We start from the raw sequence: 20,050 nt of genomic DNA on the forward strand, positions 1-20,050 counted from the left end.
GATTAAACGTTATTACTATTGCGCAAGCCCGTTACACTGCTAGTTTTTTCTGTTGGGTAATCTGAAAGAGATCGCTATTTAGTGATAAGATCGCCCATTGCACTATATGTGTCTAGAATTAAGGTTCGCTATGTATACTATCTTTAGTTGCAATAAAGTGGTTAATTATAAACATTTTTGAATATCATATCAAAAATTGACCGCTCCAGCGGGGTTCGAACCCGCGTCTCCGACGTACCGTGTCGGCGCTCAAGCCAATTAAGCTATGGAACGATACACCCGCCCGAGCGAAATTTTTGATATGATAATTTTAAATTACGGTTTAAGCGAACCGTGGCGCCGTCTATAGTGAGCTCTTTACAGAAACCCGTAACTATTCAAAGTTTCATATTACAATGAAAATCTTTGACAGGAGACGACACCGTGCTATTTTTAATATCTAAGATTTTATTTTTGTGTTACCCACATTAGGAATTCTAAACATTTTTGAATATCATATCAAAAATTGACCGCTCCAGCGGGGTTCGAACCCGCGTCTCCGACGTACCATGTCGGCGCTCTAGCCAATTAAGCTATGGAACGATACACCCGCCCGAGCGAAATTTTCGATATGATAATTTTAAATTACGGTTTAAGCGAACCGTGGCGCCGTCTATAGTGAGCTCTTTACAGAAACCCGTAACTATTCAAAGTTTCATATTACAATGAAAATCTTTGACAGGAGACGACACCGTGCTATTTTTAATATCTATATATCTATATATCTATATATCGTTCCATCGCGGATTCTTTTCCCGCTCGGAGTAGATAATTGTGTTTATACGAATATTTATTTTCGACCTAGTTAACTGTCAACTGTGTTGGTTTATAATTTTGTTATATTTTTTTAGAATTTACGCTGAGGTAGTGCATGTTAAATCTGAATTTAATTTGCTACCAAAAAGCGAAAAACATGCACGGCATGGCTTTTACAGGAACCCCTCAGTTATGGCTAAGTTTATAAAAGACTTTTATGAAGAAGCAAAGATTAAGCCAGAAGCTGTAGAGTATGTCGAGGCCTTTGGTTCAGGTAAAAAGAATATTGGTTTATATTTCAGTTACGTGACTCATGAAGGAATATAATTGATTGTCACACCTAATCAATTTGATTTTTTACACAGATTGATTTGTTACAGCTAAAATCATATTGTAACATAACATAACATAACAATACACTTTATTGTACACCAAAACAGAAATAATACCTACATATCAGATTGATTTAAACAAAGTATAATAAGGTACAAAGGTTATGTTAGGTGCATTATATGTAACAAACTTTAGCTAATTTTTTTTTTGTTAAATATTTTTTTTAACAATTAATGGTGCGTGTTTTTCGCTGTCTATTGTTGTGACTTACTGGCGCTAGTAATCACGCCAGCAGTCCCAAATTTGTTTCCTCCTCAGGGCAGATATTTGTATTTTCATAAAGATTAGAGTTTAAAAAAATATAAAGATTATAAGTTATTGGAAAATTGGTCGTCACAACATTGAATGCGACTAAAAAGATCCGAATTGAAACTCCGAACTACTTACTTTTCTCGTAAAACATTATTCATGTTCACGATTGATAAGCGGTTGATTTTGCACTCAATCACGCTCTTTTGGTTTTTGCATGTTAATAGCCAATGCGGAAGCTGATAAAGCGGAATTAGAAGCAATTGAGGAAGTGTACTGTAGTAACCGTAATGATCCGCTTCTGATTGGAAGCGTTATGTCCAATATAGGATATGGAGAAGCTGCTACGGGAATATCAGCTGTTACTAAGGTATATACAATTTTATAAGACCCGTTACACATACTCACCTGCAATACCACTATACAATAATTCAACATCCATAATTAATAAGTCAACATTAAAAACGAATACTTCTAGTATTCGACAACTTAACACATCACAAAATTAAATAAGAAGTAGCACAAGAATGGCAAACACAAAAAATTGTCACGACAGCCTATAACAGTCCGACACTTGACAAAGGATTCCTCAAGCTAGCATCAAACCTTTCGTTTGTCCGCAATCCTCATCCTTCCTCTGCTTTATATTAAATATTAAAAATATAAATTAAATTTACAGGTTCTTCTTGCTTACCATACTGGCAAGATAGCTGCTAATCTACACTGTGAGGTGCCGCGACAAGACGTGGCAGCTCTGCGCGAGGGACGCATGCGCGTTGTGACTGACCACCAGGAGTTCGGACGAATCTATACAGCCGTTAATGGATTATCTGAAACCGGTGTCACCTCACATATTCTTTTGAATGGTCACTACAAGCCGAAGGTGAGATGTAATGTGTACACTTTATAAATCTTCGAAATAAAAAATAGTGTGTTATCATAAAAATATATTTCTAATCTCTAATAATTCTGTTATCACGTTATTTTAATCAAATCTCACTCACTTAGCTCCTAAGTCCATCAACACCGCTGATTCTACCAACTACCGCTCCATATGTGTCTGACCTCCATCTACAAGGCGTCCGTTCTGAGCTGTGAGTTCTCACGACATATTAGTAAGTTTAATATCTTGTCTGCAGCTCAGAATGGATGTCGTGGAGACGGTCGCGATACGCAAAGGAGCCCCTTCTCATTGACTCTGTGGCCGGCCAGCTTATCAGACGCAACCGTCGGATCTTTTCAGCCGCCTGGATTGACTATAAAACGGCTTTCGACTCAGTGCCTCATTCATGGCTCTTGAGCTTGAGCAATCTGTACAAGATTGACGATGCAGTTCGAGGATTCCTCGGAGTGTGCAAGGTCCTTCCAGGGCGAATGACTGACGGGCGTGAAAGACCCAATCAGGATACGGAGGGGTATTTTTCAGGTTGATTGTGTGAGCCCGCTATGGTTCTTCTTGTCCTTGAACCCTCTAAGCACCCTACTGGAGCATTCGGGAACAGACTTTCAGTTTCGGAGAGGAGGTACTAAAGTCTCACACCTTCTCTACATGGATGACTTCAAATTACTGGCACCTAATGCTGGAGACGCAAGGAACTGCTGAAAATTACCACGGAGTTCAGCGGTTCCATCGGAATGCAGCTTGGAGTGGATGAGTGTGCGGTAATGCTTGTAGACAGGGGTCAGGTAACTCAATCGGAGCAACTTAGTCTCAAAGTAACATCCTTCAAGACCCTTTCCGAAGCTGAATCTTACCGGTATCTGGGTATGTCACAATGCATAGGGGTGAAGGAGGTGGACATGAAACAGGCAGTTTGCGAAGTCTTTTTTGGACGGCTGACAAAAGTTCTTCAGAACTATTCGTCAGGCGCCAACAAGGTCCGACCCTATAACGCCTGGGTAATGCCCACTCTCTTGTACACCTTTGGTATACTCAACGCGCTGGACAGAAGAGTCTGCACAACTATGACGCACCATCGCGCGCATCGCCTTAAGTCGTCGGTCATGAGACTGTAAATCCCGCGGAAGTGTGGTGGTTGAGGCATGTTAAGCGCTAAGACCATGCATAACCGCGAGGTGTGCAACTTCAGGGCCTACTTTGAAACGAGACAGGATAGTGCTATGCATGATGATATTTTAGTGTGTGACAAAGGACTGACCCACTTAACCTTGGCCAAAGAGAATTGGCAGGAACCGGTCGTACTGAACACAGGCGTTCCACGCGCCTTATGTGGACAGTAAGGTATCCGTGCAGTGGCTGCGATTTGGGGACCTATTTGCGGAAACCGAAGATTTTGTCTGTGCAATACAGGATCAGATGATTAAGACGAACAACTACCGAAAGCACATCCTGAAGAATGGCGCTCCCGACTTTTGTCGAGCCTGTCGTCACACACTCACTATTTCTTCCTTTAGATTTTTTATGGTCCAATACAAATTAAGGGATGATAAAATACAAAATGTCAACTATAAATGCATTCCTTTTCACAATTGTTTTAAACTACCGGAAGGGACAGGACCCCACGACACAGGGAATCCTAGTGTGGGGGACCAGAGATATAATCATGATTCTTTTAGTGACAAGTATAATTGATGTAATATGTGTTTATGTGATGTACTAATGTTTGAATAAAAAAAGATTATTATTAAACATTTTTGAATATCATATCAAAAATTGGCCGCTCCAGCGGGATTCGAACCCGCGTCTCCGACTGACCGTGTCGGCGCTCTAGCCAATTAAGCTATGGAACGATGTACCCGCTAGAGCGAAATTTTTGATATGATGATTTTTATTTTCGGTTTAAGTGAACCGTGGCGCCGTCTATAGTGAGTTCTTTACAGAGACCCGTAATTATTCAAAGTTTCATATTACAATGAAAATCTTTGACAGGAGACGACACCGTGCTATTTTTAATATCTATATATCTATATATCTATATATCGTTCCATCGCGGATTCTTTTCCCGCTCGGAGTAGGTAATTGTGTTTATACGAATATTTATTTTATATTATTTTATATTTATATTTTTATCGGTGTAACCGTCGCGCATATATTAAAAATAGCATGACGCTTAAACCGAAAATAAAAATCATCATATCAAAAATTTCGCTCTAGCGGGTACATCGTTCCATAGCTTAATTGGCTAGAGCGCCGACACGGTCAGTCGGAGACGCGGGTTCGAATCCCGCTGGAGCGGTCAATTTTTGATATGATATTCAAAAATGTTTAGAATTCCTAATGTGTGGGTAACACAAAAATAAAATCGTACATATTAAGATTATTATTATTACGTGCACAGACAACCAATTGGCCAAGATTCTCCCCCAATAACTTGCTCTTATGTAGGGTCTGCTGGAACAGAGTATTCCGTATTACCAGTACTTACCGGTGCCAGTAAAGAAACGTAAACGAGAAAAAACGTAAATGTCCGTTTCTGGCGCACGAGATTGTCGACATATTGGATGTAAATTCCGCTGAAATTATCCCTATCGTAATATCTGCCAACGGTTTGACCCCAGTTAGCCTCGCTCACCATCTGAGGCAACTGGAGATCCGGGATGGTTCGTTTGCAGCCAGGATGCAGAAGGTGGTGTTACTCGGCTCAGCTAGGATTGTCCGCCGGTTTCTCAGCCTACAACCCTAAACCCTGGCCGTTTGATCTCCCTGCCGGGGCGTAATCCTCCCCCCGCTTATATTTATATATGTAAGTATATGTAAATTTATTATATAATTTATATAAGTATTCATTGTATTATATATATACATATATTATATATATTAAACGGGTGGAGTAAAAGAAGAATAATAATATTTCGGAACTAACCCATATAGTATTAGTCAGCTCAGCCTATTGCAGTCCACTGCTGGATATAGGCCTTCCCAAGTTCGCGCCAGTCATTCCAGTTTTCCGTAATCCTCATACAGCCTACACCGGCGATCTTACGTAGATCGTCGATCCAACGGGCCGGAGGACGTCCCACACTGCGTTTTGCCAAGAAGCAGTCTCCATTCCAGGACCCGTCTGCTCCAACGACCATCGGTCCTGCGACACAGATGACCAGCCCACTGTCACTTCAACTTGCTAATTCTGTGGGCTATGTCGGTTACCTTCGGTCTCTCGCGGATATTCTCATTTTTAATCCTATCTTTGAGAGAAACCCCAAGCATAGCACGTTCCATTGCACCTTGAGCGACTTTAAACTTCTGGACCAGTCCCATCGTCAGTGTCAGTGTGTGATTTTTAATTTACGCACAAACAACTCACAACGATCTCAATTCACATATTCTTTTGAAAAGTCATTACAAGCCTAAGGTAAATCTTCGAAATAAAAATAATGTCTTATCATTAAAAATATAATTCCATTATCAAGTCATTTTAACCAAATCCATTTATATACAATTTATATACAAATATTGTCGGCGCAATAACAATAGTTCGTCGATTGAAATAATTAAGTTTAATATAATTTGATTGTTTTACAATTAGATCATAAGCTGTTGATTGACTTTTACAATGTAAAGTAACAAAACCTTTAATACGTAAAACTTTAAGAGGCAAACGCCATATATAACATAAAACATAATTGTGTTTGCTCGCAAACGAAAAAAAAACCGACTTCAATTACATCGACAAGTAATACAACGTAGATCGACGAAAAAATAGTCAAGCAACTACGCGTTATCAAAGATTTCTCAAAAAGTAGTTATCAGATCTCGATAAAATTTATATGTGACCACATGAATGATTATCAAAATCGGTACACCCAGTAAAAAGTTATTACGGATTTTCGAGAGTTTCCCTCAATTTTTCTGGAATCCCATCATCAGATCCTGGTTTCCTTATCACGGTACCAAACTAGGGATATCCCCTTTCCAACAAAAAAAAAATTATCAAAATCGGTACATCCAGTAGAAAGTTATGCGGTATAATACAACGTAGGTCGACGAAAAAAGCGTCAAGTAAAAACGCATTATTAGATATAACTCGAAAAGTAGTTGTTAGATCTCAAATAAATTTAAATGGGACCAATTGGCACACACCACCTTTCGATTAAAACAAAATTTGTCGAAATCGGTCTACCTGGTCAAAAGTTCTGATGTAACATACATAAAAAAAAATACAGTCGAATTGAGAACCTCCTCCTTTTTTGGAAGTCGGTTAAAAAAAAAGTTATTAGCGTAACTTGAGAGTTTAGAAAGGTTTGTAATTTACGCAGAAACAAAACAAACTGTTTGATAAAGAACCTTCGTTTTTTTGAGGTAGAATTATTCTCTTTCTGCGAATTATTGAGTTGGATTGTTTCATACCTAGAATTGATTGCTAACTCGTACATATTTATCTGGTAGGATCTTTCACGCTACAAATCGAGCATACCGCAGCTGGTCACAATATCGGGAAGACAAGAGTCGTCTGTAATGAAAATATTTGAAGATATAAAAACTCGCCCCATCGATCCCGAAGAACTGGCACTGTTCAGAAGTATACACAAAACAAGCGTTTTTGGTCACATGGGAAGAGGATATACGATACTTGGTAAGAGATTTTAAATAATTTTATCAACCTATAAAGGTTTTTACTAAGGTAGGGGATAGCAGGAAATTTCCTGCTCAAAATCTGGAGCAGACCAAACAGAGTCAGTTGAGTAAGCTACCAGAACTCTTGGTATTTGGTTGGATTGGGGGTTTGTAGGGTCGGCAACGCGCTTGCGATGCTTCTGGTGTTGCAAACGTCTATAAGCTACGGCAATCGCTTACCATCAGGTGAGTCGTATGCTTGTTTGCCGACCTAGTTACATAAAATAGCTTGTGTAGTCTGTTCCTACGGTAGGCAACTAAATAATGCTTGTCTGATATATAAAATTCTCGTGTCGCGGTGTTTGTAGTTAAACTCCTCCGAAACAGCTTGATCGATTCTCATGAAATTTTGCGTGCATATTGAGTAGGTCTGAGAATCGAACAACGTCTATTTTATCCCCCTAAATGTTAAGGGTAGTCCAGCTCTCATTTTTTTTTTTTAATTTTTTGTAAATTATTTATTATTTATTTTTTTATGATAGATCATTACAAAATACATATAACCCTAAATTTTCAACCCTCTACGCTCAACCCCTATTTTTAAATAGCATTTAGCGGCAAGACAACGTTTGCCGAATCAGCTAGATTTATACAAAATAATGTGTTATAAATACATACATACTCATACAGAAATAAATGCACATACATCTTAAACAGACACGAGAGAAATTGAACCTGCAACCTTCGGAGCACAAAGCAGGGTCACTGCAAAGTGCGCCAACGAGCTAGTCAGATTTTATTAAATTACTACACAAGACTTTAGAATAGCCTGATGGGGCAGTGTGCAGTGGCCCTGCTGTCTGCTCCGGAAGTTGGGGATGTATCAGTCTACTATGACATAAGTATTGAGTTGCTTATTTTAGGAACAGACGACCGTGCGTTTACGACAAAGATATTTATGTTACACTTATTTATATTATGTAATAATAATTTTGTGATTTACTGAATTACTGACTTCATATGTACGTAGAATTTCAATTTTATGTATCAAACTATTTGTGTTTCAGATACAAACGACAAAAATGAAACAATTAGTCTATCTGAGAAAGTAGATTACTTCAACGACGTCAAGCGTCCTCTATGGTTCGTATACAGCGGTATGGGATCGCAGTGGGCGGGCATGGGCGCGCAGCTCATGAGAATACCGATCTTTGCTGCGTCTATTGAACGGTTTGTACCTTTCCAAGCACATATACGGTGTACTTATTATAGCTACTCGTAGAAGTTATTAAAGCATGAATTTATTCACATTTATGAATTGAAAAATGAATAATTATCTTTACAATTGCAGTTGTCGTCAAGTTCTGGAACCTAAGGGAATTGATATAGTCCACATTATAACGTCACCCGATAAAACTATATTTGACAACATTCTCAACTCGTTCGTTGGAATCGCCGCAGTTCAGATTGGTCTTACCGATATTCTCAGTGAAATGGGAATCTTCCCTGACAACATTATTGGTAATGTCGAACTAAGGTAGCCTGGTATAGGAGTACGTACTTAGGTTTGATGTATCCAAAATAATAATGAGGTTTGAGGAATCAAATAGCAATAAATTTAAGATTTTGAGCATAAATTTTACTTATGTAATTATTTTTATTATGTAATTTTTGTGTTTTGTTCCGAATCTGATTTTTGTCTTATCACATCGCTTCTGATCATAGTCAAAATGCGACTGAAATTAACCGTAAACAACTTCTTGGCTGGTGTTGCGTACTCTTAACCACGTTAGTCTATTACTTTCACAATAAAAATTTTCAACATATATATTAATGTCTCAATACGTTTCAAAAATATTTGTAATAGACTGTTGCAGTTAAATTTTCTTTGTTATATATTACTAAAAGTAAGAAAAATATATCATATTTCACATACATATAATAATAATAAAGCTTTATTTAATTCCATACAAAATTCATCAATAAATTAAACAAGTTTTAACAAATTTAATAAATTAGATAAAACAAATTATATGAATTAAATTAAACAAATTAAACAAAGAAATTAAATTAAACAAATTAAACAAAATTAAATTAAACAAACTGAACAAAATTAAATTAAACAGAATTCAATAAAACAAATTAAATTAATCAAATTAATCAAAATTTAAATTAAACGAATAAAATTAAACAAATTGAACAAAAAAAAAAACTTAAATTAAGTAAACTAAGCTAAATTTAATAAAATAGACTAAGCATTGTCGTTTAAACATTGTATGGACCCCTTTCAGGTAAAAGCCTCCTCTAAAGACTTCCAAGTCTCTCTGTCTTTAGCTAAATCAAGCCATTCACGACTCGCCACCTCTACAATTTCATCCACCCATCTAGCGTAAGGTCTGCCTCTTGCTCTCGTGCCCTGTGGGCCTTTCCACTTGATAGCGTTTTGTGTCCATCTATCATCTGTGTATCTGGCCACGTGACTATACATATATCATATGTTTATTCTTCTTTTCATTTATTTATGTGTTTTCATATGTCTGGGTTGTCTGGAAGAAATGGCTAGTTAGGCATAAGTCCGCCCATTATACTTCACAGTCTGCAACTATCTTTTATGCTTTATTTGTAATATATTTGTGGTGTAGAATAAATTATAAAATAAATAAAAATAATTGCATTGTAGGTCACAGTGTTGGTGAATTGGGTTGTGCATATGCAGACGGTTGCTCCACAGCTGAAGAGATGATATTGTCTGCATATAGTCGAGGATTGGTTTCCCTCCAAACTCCTTTCATAAGAGGATCGATGGCTGCTGTGGGTGTTGGTTTCCAACAGGTATACCTTTTCATTAAACCAAAAAAGAGCGTGTTCATGATTCGATGTAAAATTTGAAATATTAGGCTTTTTACGAAGCCCTGGTTTAATTTTTTAAGAAACCATTATCACACCAACTAAATCAAGCTTAAAGTGAATAAAAGTAGACTAAATATAAGAAATTTCGTCGCAAAACACGTATCAAGAATTAACCAAAATGACTAAGTGCTTTGCTAGTCTTAATTGCAATTTCATAACTCTTTTGTTAGATAAGAAGATATGCTTAACTGTATCAAATTTTTAAAACACCACATTTCATCTTGGTGCGTCTTAACATTTTCGGATAATTTATTTTGTAGGTATCGTATTATTAACTATATGAATATACATAGTTGATCATTGAGTTATATCTGTGAATAATATTTATAACAGATATCTAAGCTGTGTCCACCAGAGATCGAAGTAGCGTGCCACAATGGCCCCGATTCGTGTACGATCTCCGGACCAGCCGACATCATGAAAGAGTTCGTCGCCGACTTGACGTCGAAGCACATTTTCGCAAAGGAAGTGCCGTGCTCCAACATTGCGTATCACTCGCGTTATATTGCTGAAGCAGGTAACATTGATATTTATAATAATTATGTTTACTACTGTATAATATAAATAGCTATTCATTATTTATCAAGAAATTGCTGGTAGGATAGGACTAGAATTTTTTTTTCTATTTTATCTTTATAATTTGATATAAACCGTTTTTTTTTTTCGACGTAGGTCCGGGTCTGCTGAAATATCTAACAGACGTGATTAAATCTCCAAAGCAAAGAAGTGAACGCTGGTTGTCAACATCTGTTCCACAAGAACGGTGGGGTGAACCGTTAGCTAAGTATTCCTCAGCAGAATACCACACCAACAACTTGCTAGTAAATGTCTCACTATAGTATATTTAGTGTATACTAAAATAAACTTGATATGTTTATTATCATCAATGATAACTTTTTTTTATAGAATCCAGTCCTTTTTGAGGAGACTTCAGCTTTGATTCCACCTAACGCTGTGTTAGTAGAAATAGCTCCACACGGTCTTCTACAGGCGATCCTTAAGCGATCGCTGCCAGAATCCTGCAAACATATTCCACTCACGAGACGTGGACACCCAGACAATGCAACATTTTTCCTTGAAGCTATTGGAAAGTAAATATCTTTGATTACCTAAAAGAGTAAACCACTAAGTGTACTTCAACTTTAATTGTAATTTTGGTAACACAGCGAAATATAAAAATATATATATTTAATTCTACGTTTCTTCCACAGACTGTATATGGAAGGATATAATCCAAAACTTGAAGCAATTTATCCTAAAATCGAATACCCTGTTTCGACTGGAACACCAATGCTGTCTCACTTGGTAGAATGGGCTCATAATGAACGATGGTGAGTACTAATATTGATCTACGTTTACCAAAACAAATTTATTACGTTTGTTAGTAGACATCACTATTTGGTGTGACGTTCCGAGTTTGAGAAGCGGAAATAAACTAACTTGCTTTATGTCAAATAATTTAATATGTCGGTTGATTCTGTTCTCTTTGTGTCAATTCCTGTTACAAATTATAATAAAATATTAGTAAATTATTTCTACATTATTATTTACATACTAGATACATAACAAATTGGCGACGAGGATGACAGATTGACGACGAAGATTAATAATTACAAAAAAAAAAAAAAGTGAATATAAGTAACCTCGCGAGCAGCGGATATTACCACGTGCTCCTATACACCCATTTTCCTTGTTCCAAGGGTTCCAAATCCTGTGATGATAACCCGCTTCACACATTCCTTTTCCTCTTACATACGTACGTACATAATACGCCGCAATGGAACAACAACTAGGGCAAGTTTTGTCCCAAATGATGGAAACGATGCGAGGAATGCAATTACAGCAAGTACAATTACAACAAGCCTTACAAACCAGTGATAAAACGGTTAGTGGTATCACATTACAACCTTATGATGAAAACAATGAATCATTTTCGACTTATTTACAAAGACTTCAAAATTATATTTCCTTGAAAGGTGTCACAAGTGCTACAATTAAAGTGCAAATTTTTCTCAATTGTATTGGCCCTAAATACTACCAAGTACTGAAAAACATCACAGCGCCTGAGTGTCTAGAATCAAAAAGCTATGATGACCTTGTAGAACTACTAAGGAATCATATTGCCCCAGAACCCGGTGAAGTTGCTCAACAACACAAATTCTGTCTACGGCAACAGCATGAGTGTGAAAGCATTGCTAACTACGTAGCTGGATTAAAAGAAATAAGCGGAAAATGTAACTTTATATGTAATAATTGTAAAAATAGTACTTTTGAAACTCATCTGCGAGTACAGTTCATACGAGGGCTGCGTAACTCTGAAATTAAAGAAAGATTATTACAAGAATCTTCTTCTACAAAATTTGATGATTTAATTAGGATTGCAATGGCGATTGAGACTTCCAAAGTAGAAACAAAAGAAATGTGTACGGATATTCAACCAAATATAAACAAAATATCAAAGAAAACTAAGAATTTCAATACATCCAAACAAAATACAAATACATATAAAAGTCATACATACAATACAAATATTAAAAAAGGAAAGAAAATAAAGTGTTATCGTTGTGGAAAAGAAAACCATTCAGCGACTCAGTGTAGATTAAAAGATAAATTATTTTGTAAGAAATGCAAAACAAAAGGACACATACAATCAGTTTGCTTAAGGGAACAAAAACAACTAGAGCTAGTAAATGAACAGTACATAGAAGATACTAATGAAATTTATGAAATACATAAAATATTTTACAAAAATAACATACAAAATGATAAATTTAATATTACATTACAACTGAACGGGAAATTACATACACTAGAACTAGATACAGGTGCAGCAGTCACTACATGCTCTGTACAATATTATAAAGAAAATTTCAGTAATCTTAAATTAGAAACTACACCAATTAAATTAAAAACTTACACAGGAGAAATACTTTACCCACGGGGAACCTGTAATGTAAACATCAAATATAAAAATACAGAAGTCATAGGAAGAATTTTTGTTATTGATAGAAAAGTTGATCCTGTATTGGGAAGAGAATGGATTAGGAAATTAAACTTACAATTTGACATAAATTCACTACAAAAAGAAGAAAATGATATTACAGAAAAAGAGTTTACTGAGAAATTGAAAAAAATTATACAAGAATACAAAGAACTATTTTCTGAAGAAATAGGAGAAATTAAAGATTATCAAGCAGTATTTAAATTGAAAGAAGGTGCAGTTCCAGTCTTTTTAAAACCACGTCCAGTACCATTCGCTTTGAAGGATCAGGTGGAAGCAGAAATAGACAGATTAGAAAAGGAAGGAATATTAGAAAAAGTCACATACTCACAGTGGGGAACACCAATTGTTCCTGTCTTGAAGCAAAATGGAAAAATGCGCTTATGTGCTGACTATCGCGCTACATTAAACAAAAATCTGGAAAATGACAACTACCCTATACCTCGTGTTGAAGAAATATTTTCAAAGTTAAGTGGAGGAAAATATTTTTGCACACTGGATATTAATCAAGCTTATTTGCATATGAAGACTAATGAAGATACAGCAGAAATGCAAGCTATTAGTACATGCAAGGGTACATACAAGGTGAAAAGACTAATGTTCGGAGTGAAAATTGCACCAAATGTTTGGCAGAGATACATGGATCAAACACTTCAAGGAATGGAAGGTACAGTTTGTTTTTTTGACGACATTGCTTTACAAGGACGTACATTTATACAATTACTACAAAGAATTAGGAAGGTATTTGACAAATTAAAAGAATGTGGACTACACTTAAACAGAGAGAAATGTCAGTTTTTTCAGAAATCAGTTACTTACCTAGGACATACAATAAATGAAAAAGGTCTACACCCTACAGAAGATAAAGTAAATGATATAAAGAATAGTTCACGTCCAACAGATGTTTCTTCACTACGCACATTTTTGGGAATGATAAATTACTACCAACAATTTATACCTAACTTAGCATCAAAACTAAATCCTTTATACAAATTATTACAAAAAGATACAAAATTTACTTGGTCAACATCATGTGAACAAGCATTTCAAGAACTGAAAAAAGAAATCTGCGGAGAAAAAGTACTTATACCATTTCATGAAAACTTACCTGTCACATTAGCCACTGATGCATCACCAACTGGATACGGAGCTGTGTTGTCACATATTATGCCGGATAAATCAGAACGTCCAATAGCTTTCGCGTCAAGATCTCTTACAAAGGCAGAGAAAGGTTACAGCCAGTTAGATAAAGAAGCCGCAGCATTAGTTTGGGGACTGAAGAAATTCTTTCAGTATTGTTACGGTAGAAAAATAATTCTCATAGTAGACAACCAACCATTAGCTAGAATTTTACACCCAGAGAAGGCTACACCTGCTACAACAGCCATACGACTTGTACATTATGCTAACTTTTTAGCTGGATTTGATTACCAGATAAAACTAAGGAAGACTGCAGAACATGCTAATGCCGACTATTTTTCAAGACTACAACATACAAATAAAAATGAAAAGAATGATACACTTACAGATGACGAAGCTTTCTACTTAAATCAGATTTCAGAAATACCAGTTTCATTACAAGAGATAAGGGTAGCTACAGCTACTGACCCGGAACTACAGAAGTTATATATTGATATACAATCAGGACGAGAAGATAAAACTAGACTACATGAATTTTCATTGCAGAATAATTGTATATTTTATGGCATACGAATCGTCATACCTAAGAAACTACAACCTAAAATATTAGAAGAATTACATACAGCGCACATGGGTATAGTTAAGATGAAGGCTTTAGCAAGAAGCTATGTGTGGTGGAAGAACATTGACATAGATATTGAAAATATGGTGAAACAATGCAAGAGATGCTGTTTGATGCGTAAAAACCCGACTAAGGTACCTGTACACAGCTGGGAATACCCTAAGGAACCGTGGAGTCGTATTCATATTGATTATGCCGGACCATTCATGAACCAATATTTTCTTATGGTGGTAGATGCCTATACTAAATGGTTAGAAGTTATACCTACTAATTCTATGTCAGCTGCAACAACTATAAATATTCTAAAGAAGTTATACACTACATTTGGTTTACCAATAACGCAAGTCTCGGATAATGGAAGACAATTTAGATCAGAAGAAATGCAAAAATTCTTAAAAGAAAATAGAATTCAAGCTAAATTTACAGCACCATTTCATCCTTCTACCAATGGTCAAGTAGAAAGATATGTTCAAACTGTTAAAAATAAACTTAAAGCAATGATTAGTGAAGAGGGATTTATACAAGATAAATTACAAAGATTTTTAATGATGTATAGAAAAACACCTAACAGTACTACAGGATTAAGCCCAGGTGAAATGATGTTTAAAAGAATATACAGAACAAGAATTGACTTAGTAAAAAGACCACAGGAATTAAGAAACAACAGTAATGAAGAGATAATAGTAACCAAGGAGTTTCAAAGAGGAGAGAAAGTTCAAATTCGAATGTATGACAGTAATAAATGGAAATTTGGTAACATAGTAAATAGAAAAGGAAAATTACATTATGAAGTGGAAGTAGATGGAAGAATACACCAAAGACATGTAGATCAAATCATAAAGACATCATGCTTAGATAATAACTTTAGAATACCAGATACTTACCTGATTAAACCAAGAGAATCAGTGGCAAATTTATATACACCAAAATTACCTGAAAAAGACCTATTACCTGGAAAGAACATACTACCTGGAAAAGACGTACTCCCTGGAAAAGACTTACTCCCTGGAAAAGACTTACTACCTGAAAAAGACCTTACAACTACACATGCTAACGCTACAAGAAGGGAATCTATACCTTACACTGAAACCTCGGAAGTGGACAAGCCAGAGAGACCTCAAGCAACTCCAGATATACCTCCTACTACACAGGCTGAAATTGAACCCCGTCGTAGTACCCGGATTCGACGACCACCAAACCGATTGAACTTCTAAATTAAATAACAAGGGAGAGTGTTAGTAGACATCACTATTTGGTGTGACGTTCCGAGTTTGAGAAGCGGAAATAAACTAACTTGCTTTATGTCAAATAATTTAATATGTCGGTTGATTCTGTTCTCTTTGTGTCAATTCCTGTTACAAATTATAATAAAATATTAGTAAATTATTTCTACATTATTATTTACATACTAGATACATAACAACGTTGATCAATAATAAATGTTAAAAATTTAATTCAGTATTATTTGAGTATACCTATATTTTTTAGGAATTTACCGCTATACGTGGCTGCACATAGAAAAACAGCGGCCGCTAGTAAATTTGTAACATCTACTCAGGACGATGGCAGCGCCTATTTGAAAGGACATGTTATAAGAGGTAAGTTGCTGTTACTGCGCGTTTAACACATTTAGCTATTTCCATAGTGTTTTGTCTTACGGTCTGTCAATGTGGGGTAATACTACAGATATTAAGACTGTATTTATTATGCAAAAAAGGCTATTCGCGGCATATTGATCTTGGAGCTCTCTGTGGGATGCTTTTCATAGGGTAGACATATGAACAATTGCGTCATAATATATTTATACCAATATTCACGAAAATATCGATTGTTTTAATGTAAATAGTCAGTTATAATTATAAAAGTACGATTATTATTATTTATTATTAGTTATATTTATTATTTAAAACTCCAAGTTTTCGACTGCGCAAGGTAAACGTCGCCTTGTTGAGTTATGGTATTCGGAAATACCTTTAAATAATATCCCACAAACGAGGAACAGTTTCTTGTAGATTCTTCAGTCTTCTCTACAGAATCCACATTCCGAATCAGTAATAGCTTCACTTCAAACTATAATTACAATTTTATAAAATACGAAGGTAAATTTCGCAATTGTCAATAAAGTAGTAATAGCTCAGGTGGAACATCGGCCGGTCGCGATCTACCGAAAAGACCACGGTTCTAATCTTCATATTTCCAGATCGATTATTATTATTATTTTTTTTTTCTAATTGCAATCGTTATTTTTATTTAAATAGCCAGTTCATATTTTTTATTATTATGTCGGTAAAATCTAAAAATATTATTCATATTTTATCAGTATGTAATTCGTATTTATATATGATTTCCAAAACACACGATTTACTACAAATACCGAGCTAAGCTCGGTCACCCAGGTACTATATAATTAATTTAGTATATTAGATAATATGTTAAAAATATATTGCCTACAATAATCCTGAACTAACTTGTTATTTAAATTTTATATATGTATATAAAGTTATGTCCACAGCCTTATAGTGCCCGTGCTGTTGTTATTCCGATTTTTAGTTTTGTTAGTGATCGTTTACTTTGTACACTACTGCAGCTTACATGAAGAAAACTAATTATTCTATCTTAGTATCCCTAATGCAGACGTGAGTCCACCGACCAAAATTATGCTAAACTTAATTGATATCTTACATGCAAAAAGACATAGATTTTTTTTAACATTGTTTTTTTATTTTATTTTTGTATTATATTGCGCCTTACTTTAATTATTGTTCTCATTGTTATTATATTATTTTATTTAGGTGTTGAGTAGGTCAAGGTTCTACTCAAATCGAGTTGATCCATATTTTGAGCAGGAAATTTCCTACTGCGCCCTACCTCAGTACTAATAACTTACAAAATGTCACTAAAAATGTTACAGAAAAGAACATATATCCATTTGCGGCGGTATTAGTAGCGGTGTGGGATACTTTAGCGATGTCGTTGGGAGCCGAGAAGAAAACGTTATCAGTGGTATTCAAGGAAGTGCAACAATATTCCCAACTAGTTCTTTACGACCAACGGCAGGTCACACTCAACGTGACTCTTCTTAGAGGCACCGGAAGATTCGAAGTAATTTTTTATATATGTCGTCGACACCGCAATTCTGATAAAGTGTTTGAGTGGCTTATTGGTACCACGTTTAAAGCTTCAAAATATAATACGAGAGATAATAAGATTCAAAATGGATAAGATTCTAGAAAATTAGATCATAATAATATATTGAATCGCCATGTATACTTTTTTGATTTGTAGTATATATTGGCGTATTTGTATTTTAGGTTTTGAGTAATAAAACAAAAGTAGCATCGGGTTATATAAATGCAAATACAGAAAAAAAGGAGAAAATAGTACACGCTACCAAAGAATCTGACGGAACTATGACTTTAGATTCAAAAGATATTTATAATCTTCTCAATTCAAGGGATTATAATTATTCGTAAGTTTTTGAATGGCATAAATATACTAAGCTTAGGATTTAGACTTAACCAAAAAAAGAGTAAAGTATTATATATAATTATACATATAACATGTTCTAAAAAACTAGTTTTTTGCGTTATTGTTTTTTGTTTCGCAGAGGCGATTTCCGTTCTATTTATAACGCAAACCAAACTTTGGACGAAGCTAACATTCTGTGGAAAAATAATTGGGTTACTTTTATCGACGGCTTGATTCAACTAAACGCGCTCAGGCGACACTACGAATCTGTTTCCCAACTGCACACGGTAAAAAAAATTGTTATCGATGTCGACAAACACTTAAAACATATGAAAATATTCAATGATGGAACAAAAGTCTTGAACGCAAAAATTTGCGTAAATCACGATAGAGTCAGGTGGGTTGCTTGAAATTAAAATCATAGTTCGTATTAATCGTATATTTACATTATTTAAACTTTGATCTCGTTTCCAGTTGCGGAGGAGTTGACATGTTTACTTTGAGATTCTATGATCTACCATCGGTAAACAGTAATGTCGCACTTAAAACTGTGCAATTTGTCCCTCATTTAACTAAAGATAAACTTGATGTAAGTATATATTAATTAAGTAAAAGTCTTAATAATATTATAAAGATTTATAAAAAAAAATCATTTACTTACAGAAAACATCCGCGCTCTACGTCATTTTACAAGTACTTGCTGAAAATTTAAAAAAACAGGAAATAAGTGTTGCCGAAATCGTTGATAATAAAACTGATGAAGCCAAATATTATGAATCAAAGAATAATATCGATGATATTCCCGGAATACTTATACAATACTCAACTGTGCGCAGAGAAGAAATCTTAAAACAACGTGACTTTTTGAAAGATGTCGATGTGGTTTTGGTCAACAACTTATCAAATGATGAAAATGTATGATATACGTTTATTATTTTTTAATAAATAATTAGTGCAAATCCACACTATAATGATCTGTTAATGATTTGTTCTGATCCAAATCTAATTCAAACTTTATTGTAAGCCATAACAATAACAATCTCATTATTTCTTGATTGGGAATATTTTACTAGACTATTCCATATTGTAGCTTAGTGTAGGTTTCTTTTTACTTCGATAGGCTTAAAATTCTTAGGGTCTTGTAATGGGTCACGATTAACGCTATTTGATAGATGACGGTATCCAGCGGATAAAAGCTTATGATTAACATTCTTTTTCATAATCGAATTCCGCTATTCGTAATTGTAAATCCGAAAATTGTAGTTTGTTAATTGAGGCAAAATAGATCCTAACAGCTTATTTGCCCCCTTCTGTTTATGTGTATTCGTACTTATATGTAGGATAAATTCTTCCCACAACCGGTAAAACAGGCCGTTATATTTCTTATTGTTTCACAGCTAGCGCAAGCTTTGCTTCAAGTAAGAAAGCGTAACTCTTTCTTAATTAACAATGAGAACACTAAAGAAACTGCAAAAAGCCCGTCGTTTATGTTGTACCACACGGTATGCGCTCACACAACAGGACCGTTGTGTATTGAATTGGCGTTGTTGCATCCGACTCAAGTACAGGTAACGATGATTTTTTTATTGGAACCTTTTCCCGCAAACAATTTTATATGTTATGTCCCTTCAAATATTTGTTATTCGAAAATTTTATCTTTAATTTAAAATAATTTTAAAATTGCTATATTTGATCGGGATATTTAATTACGTATCTAATATTGCAGCGTTTGTTTTACTAGGTTTGAAAGTTGACGATTATCGCGTTTTCTTGTACCCTTTATTTTTCTACTATTATTTGTAAAAAAACTACATACATAATATATTTGTCATTGAGGACCACGTATAATGGTGTGCTTATCCATATAAGTGATTTTATACAGCACACCCAAAAAGGAACGGTCTTGTAGTATGTTAGTCTTTTGTCTATAAGGCACGATTGAGCTTAAGAAAATAAT

General features: G+C 35.1%; 1 protein-coding gene and 1 non-coding gene across 2 annotated transcripts in view; one reads left to right on the plus strand and one right to left on the minus strand.

Moving 5' to 3' along the window:
- The window catches only part of LOC123663605 (fatty acid synthase-like), a 51,500-nt gene that overhangs the window by 13,003 nt on the left and 18,447 nt on the right, over positions 1 to 20,050 (plus strand). Inside the window, exons 6-23 of the mRNA XM_045598277.1 lie at positions 891 to 1,069; positions 1,665 to 1,807; positions 2,117 to 2,320; positions 6,785 to 6,971; positions 8,020 to 8,182; positions 8,304 to 8,473; positions 9,633 to 9,784; positions 10,196 to 10,379; positions 10,535 to 10,683; positions 10,769 to 10,953; positions 11,074 to 11,193; positions 16,114 to 16,243; positions 17,542 to 17,727; positions 17,937 to 18,094; positions 18,233 to 18,490; positions 18,568 to 18,682; positions 18,757 to 19,008; positions 19,491 to 19,661. Coding sequence (XP_045454233.1) covers positions 891 to 1,069; positions 1,665 to 1,807; positions 2,117 to 2,320; positions 6,785 to 6,971; positions 8,020 to 8,182; positions 8,304 to 8,473; positions 9,633 to 9,784; positions 10,196 to 10,379; positions 10,535 to 10,683; positions 10,769 to 10,953; positions 11,074 to 11,193; positions 16,114 to 16,243; positions 17,542 to 17,727; positions 17,937 to 18,094; positions 18,233 to 18,490; positions 18,568 to 18,682; positions 18,757 to 19,008; positions 19,491 to 19,661 — 3,106 coding nt within the window. The remainder of the gene's footprint in view (positions 1 to 890; positions 1,070 to 1,664; positions 1,808 to 2,116; positions 2,321 to 6,784; positions 6,972 to 8,019; positions 8,183 to 8,303; positions 8,474 to 9,632; positions 9,785 to 10,195; positions 10,380 to 10,534; positions 10,684 to 10,768; positions 10,954 to 11,073; positions 11,194 to 16,113; positions 16,244 to 17,541; positions 17,728 to 17,936; positions 18,095 to 18,232; positions 18,491 to 18,567; positions 18,683 to 18,756; positions 19,009 to 19,490; positions 19,662 to 20,050) is intronic.
- Positions 510 to 582, minus strand: Trnat-ggu. The gene has a single exon. It is a non-coding gene; the product is annotated as a tRNA-Thr (tRNA).

This window comes from Melitaea cinxia, chromosome 20 (assembly GCF_905220565.1).
Source record: "Melitaea cinxia chromosome 20, ilMelCinx1.1, whole genome shotgun sequence".
NCBI classification, from domain to species: domain Eukaryota; kingdom Metazoa; phylum Arthropoda; class Insecta; order Lepidoptera; family Nymphalidae; genus Melitaea; species Melitaea cinxia.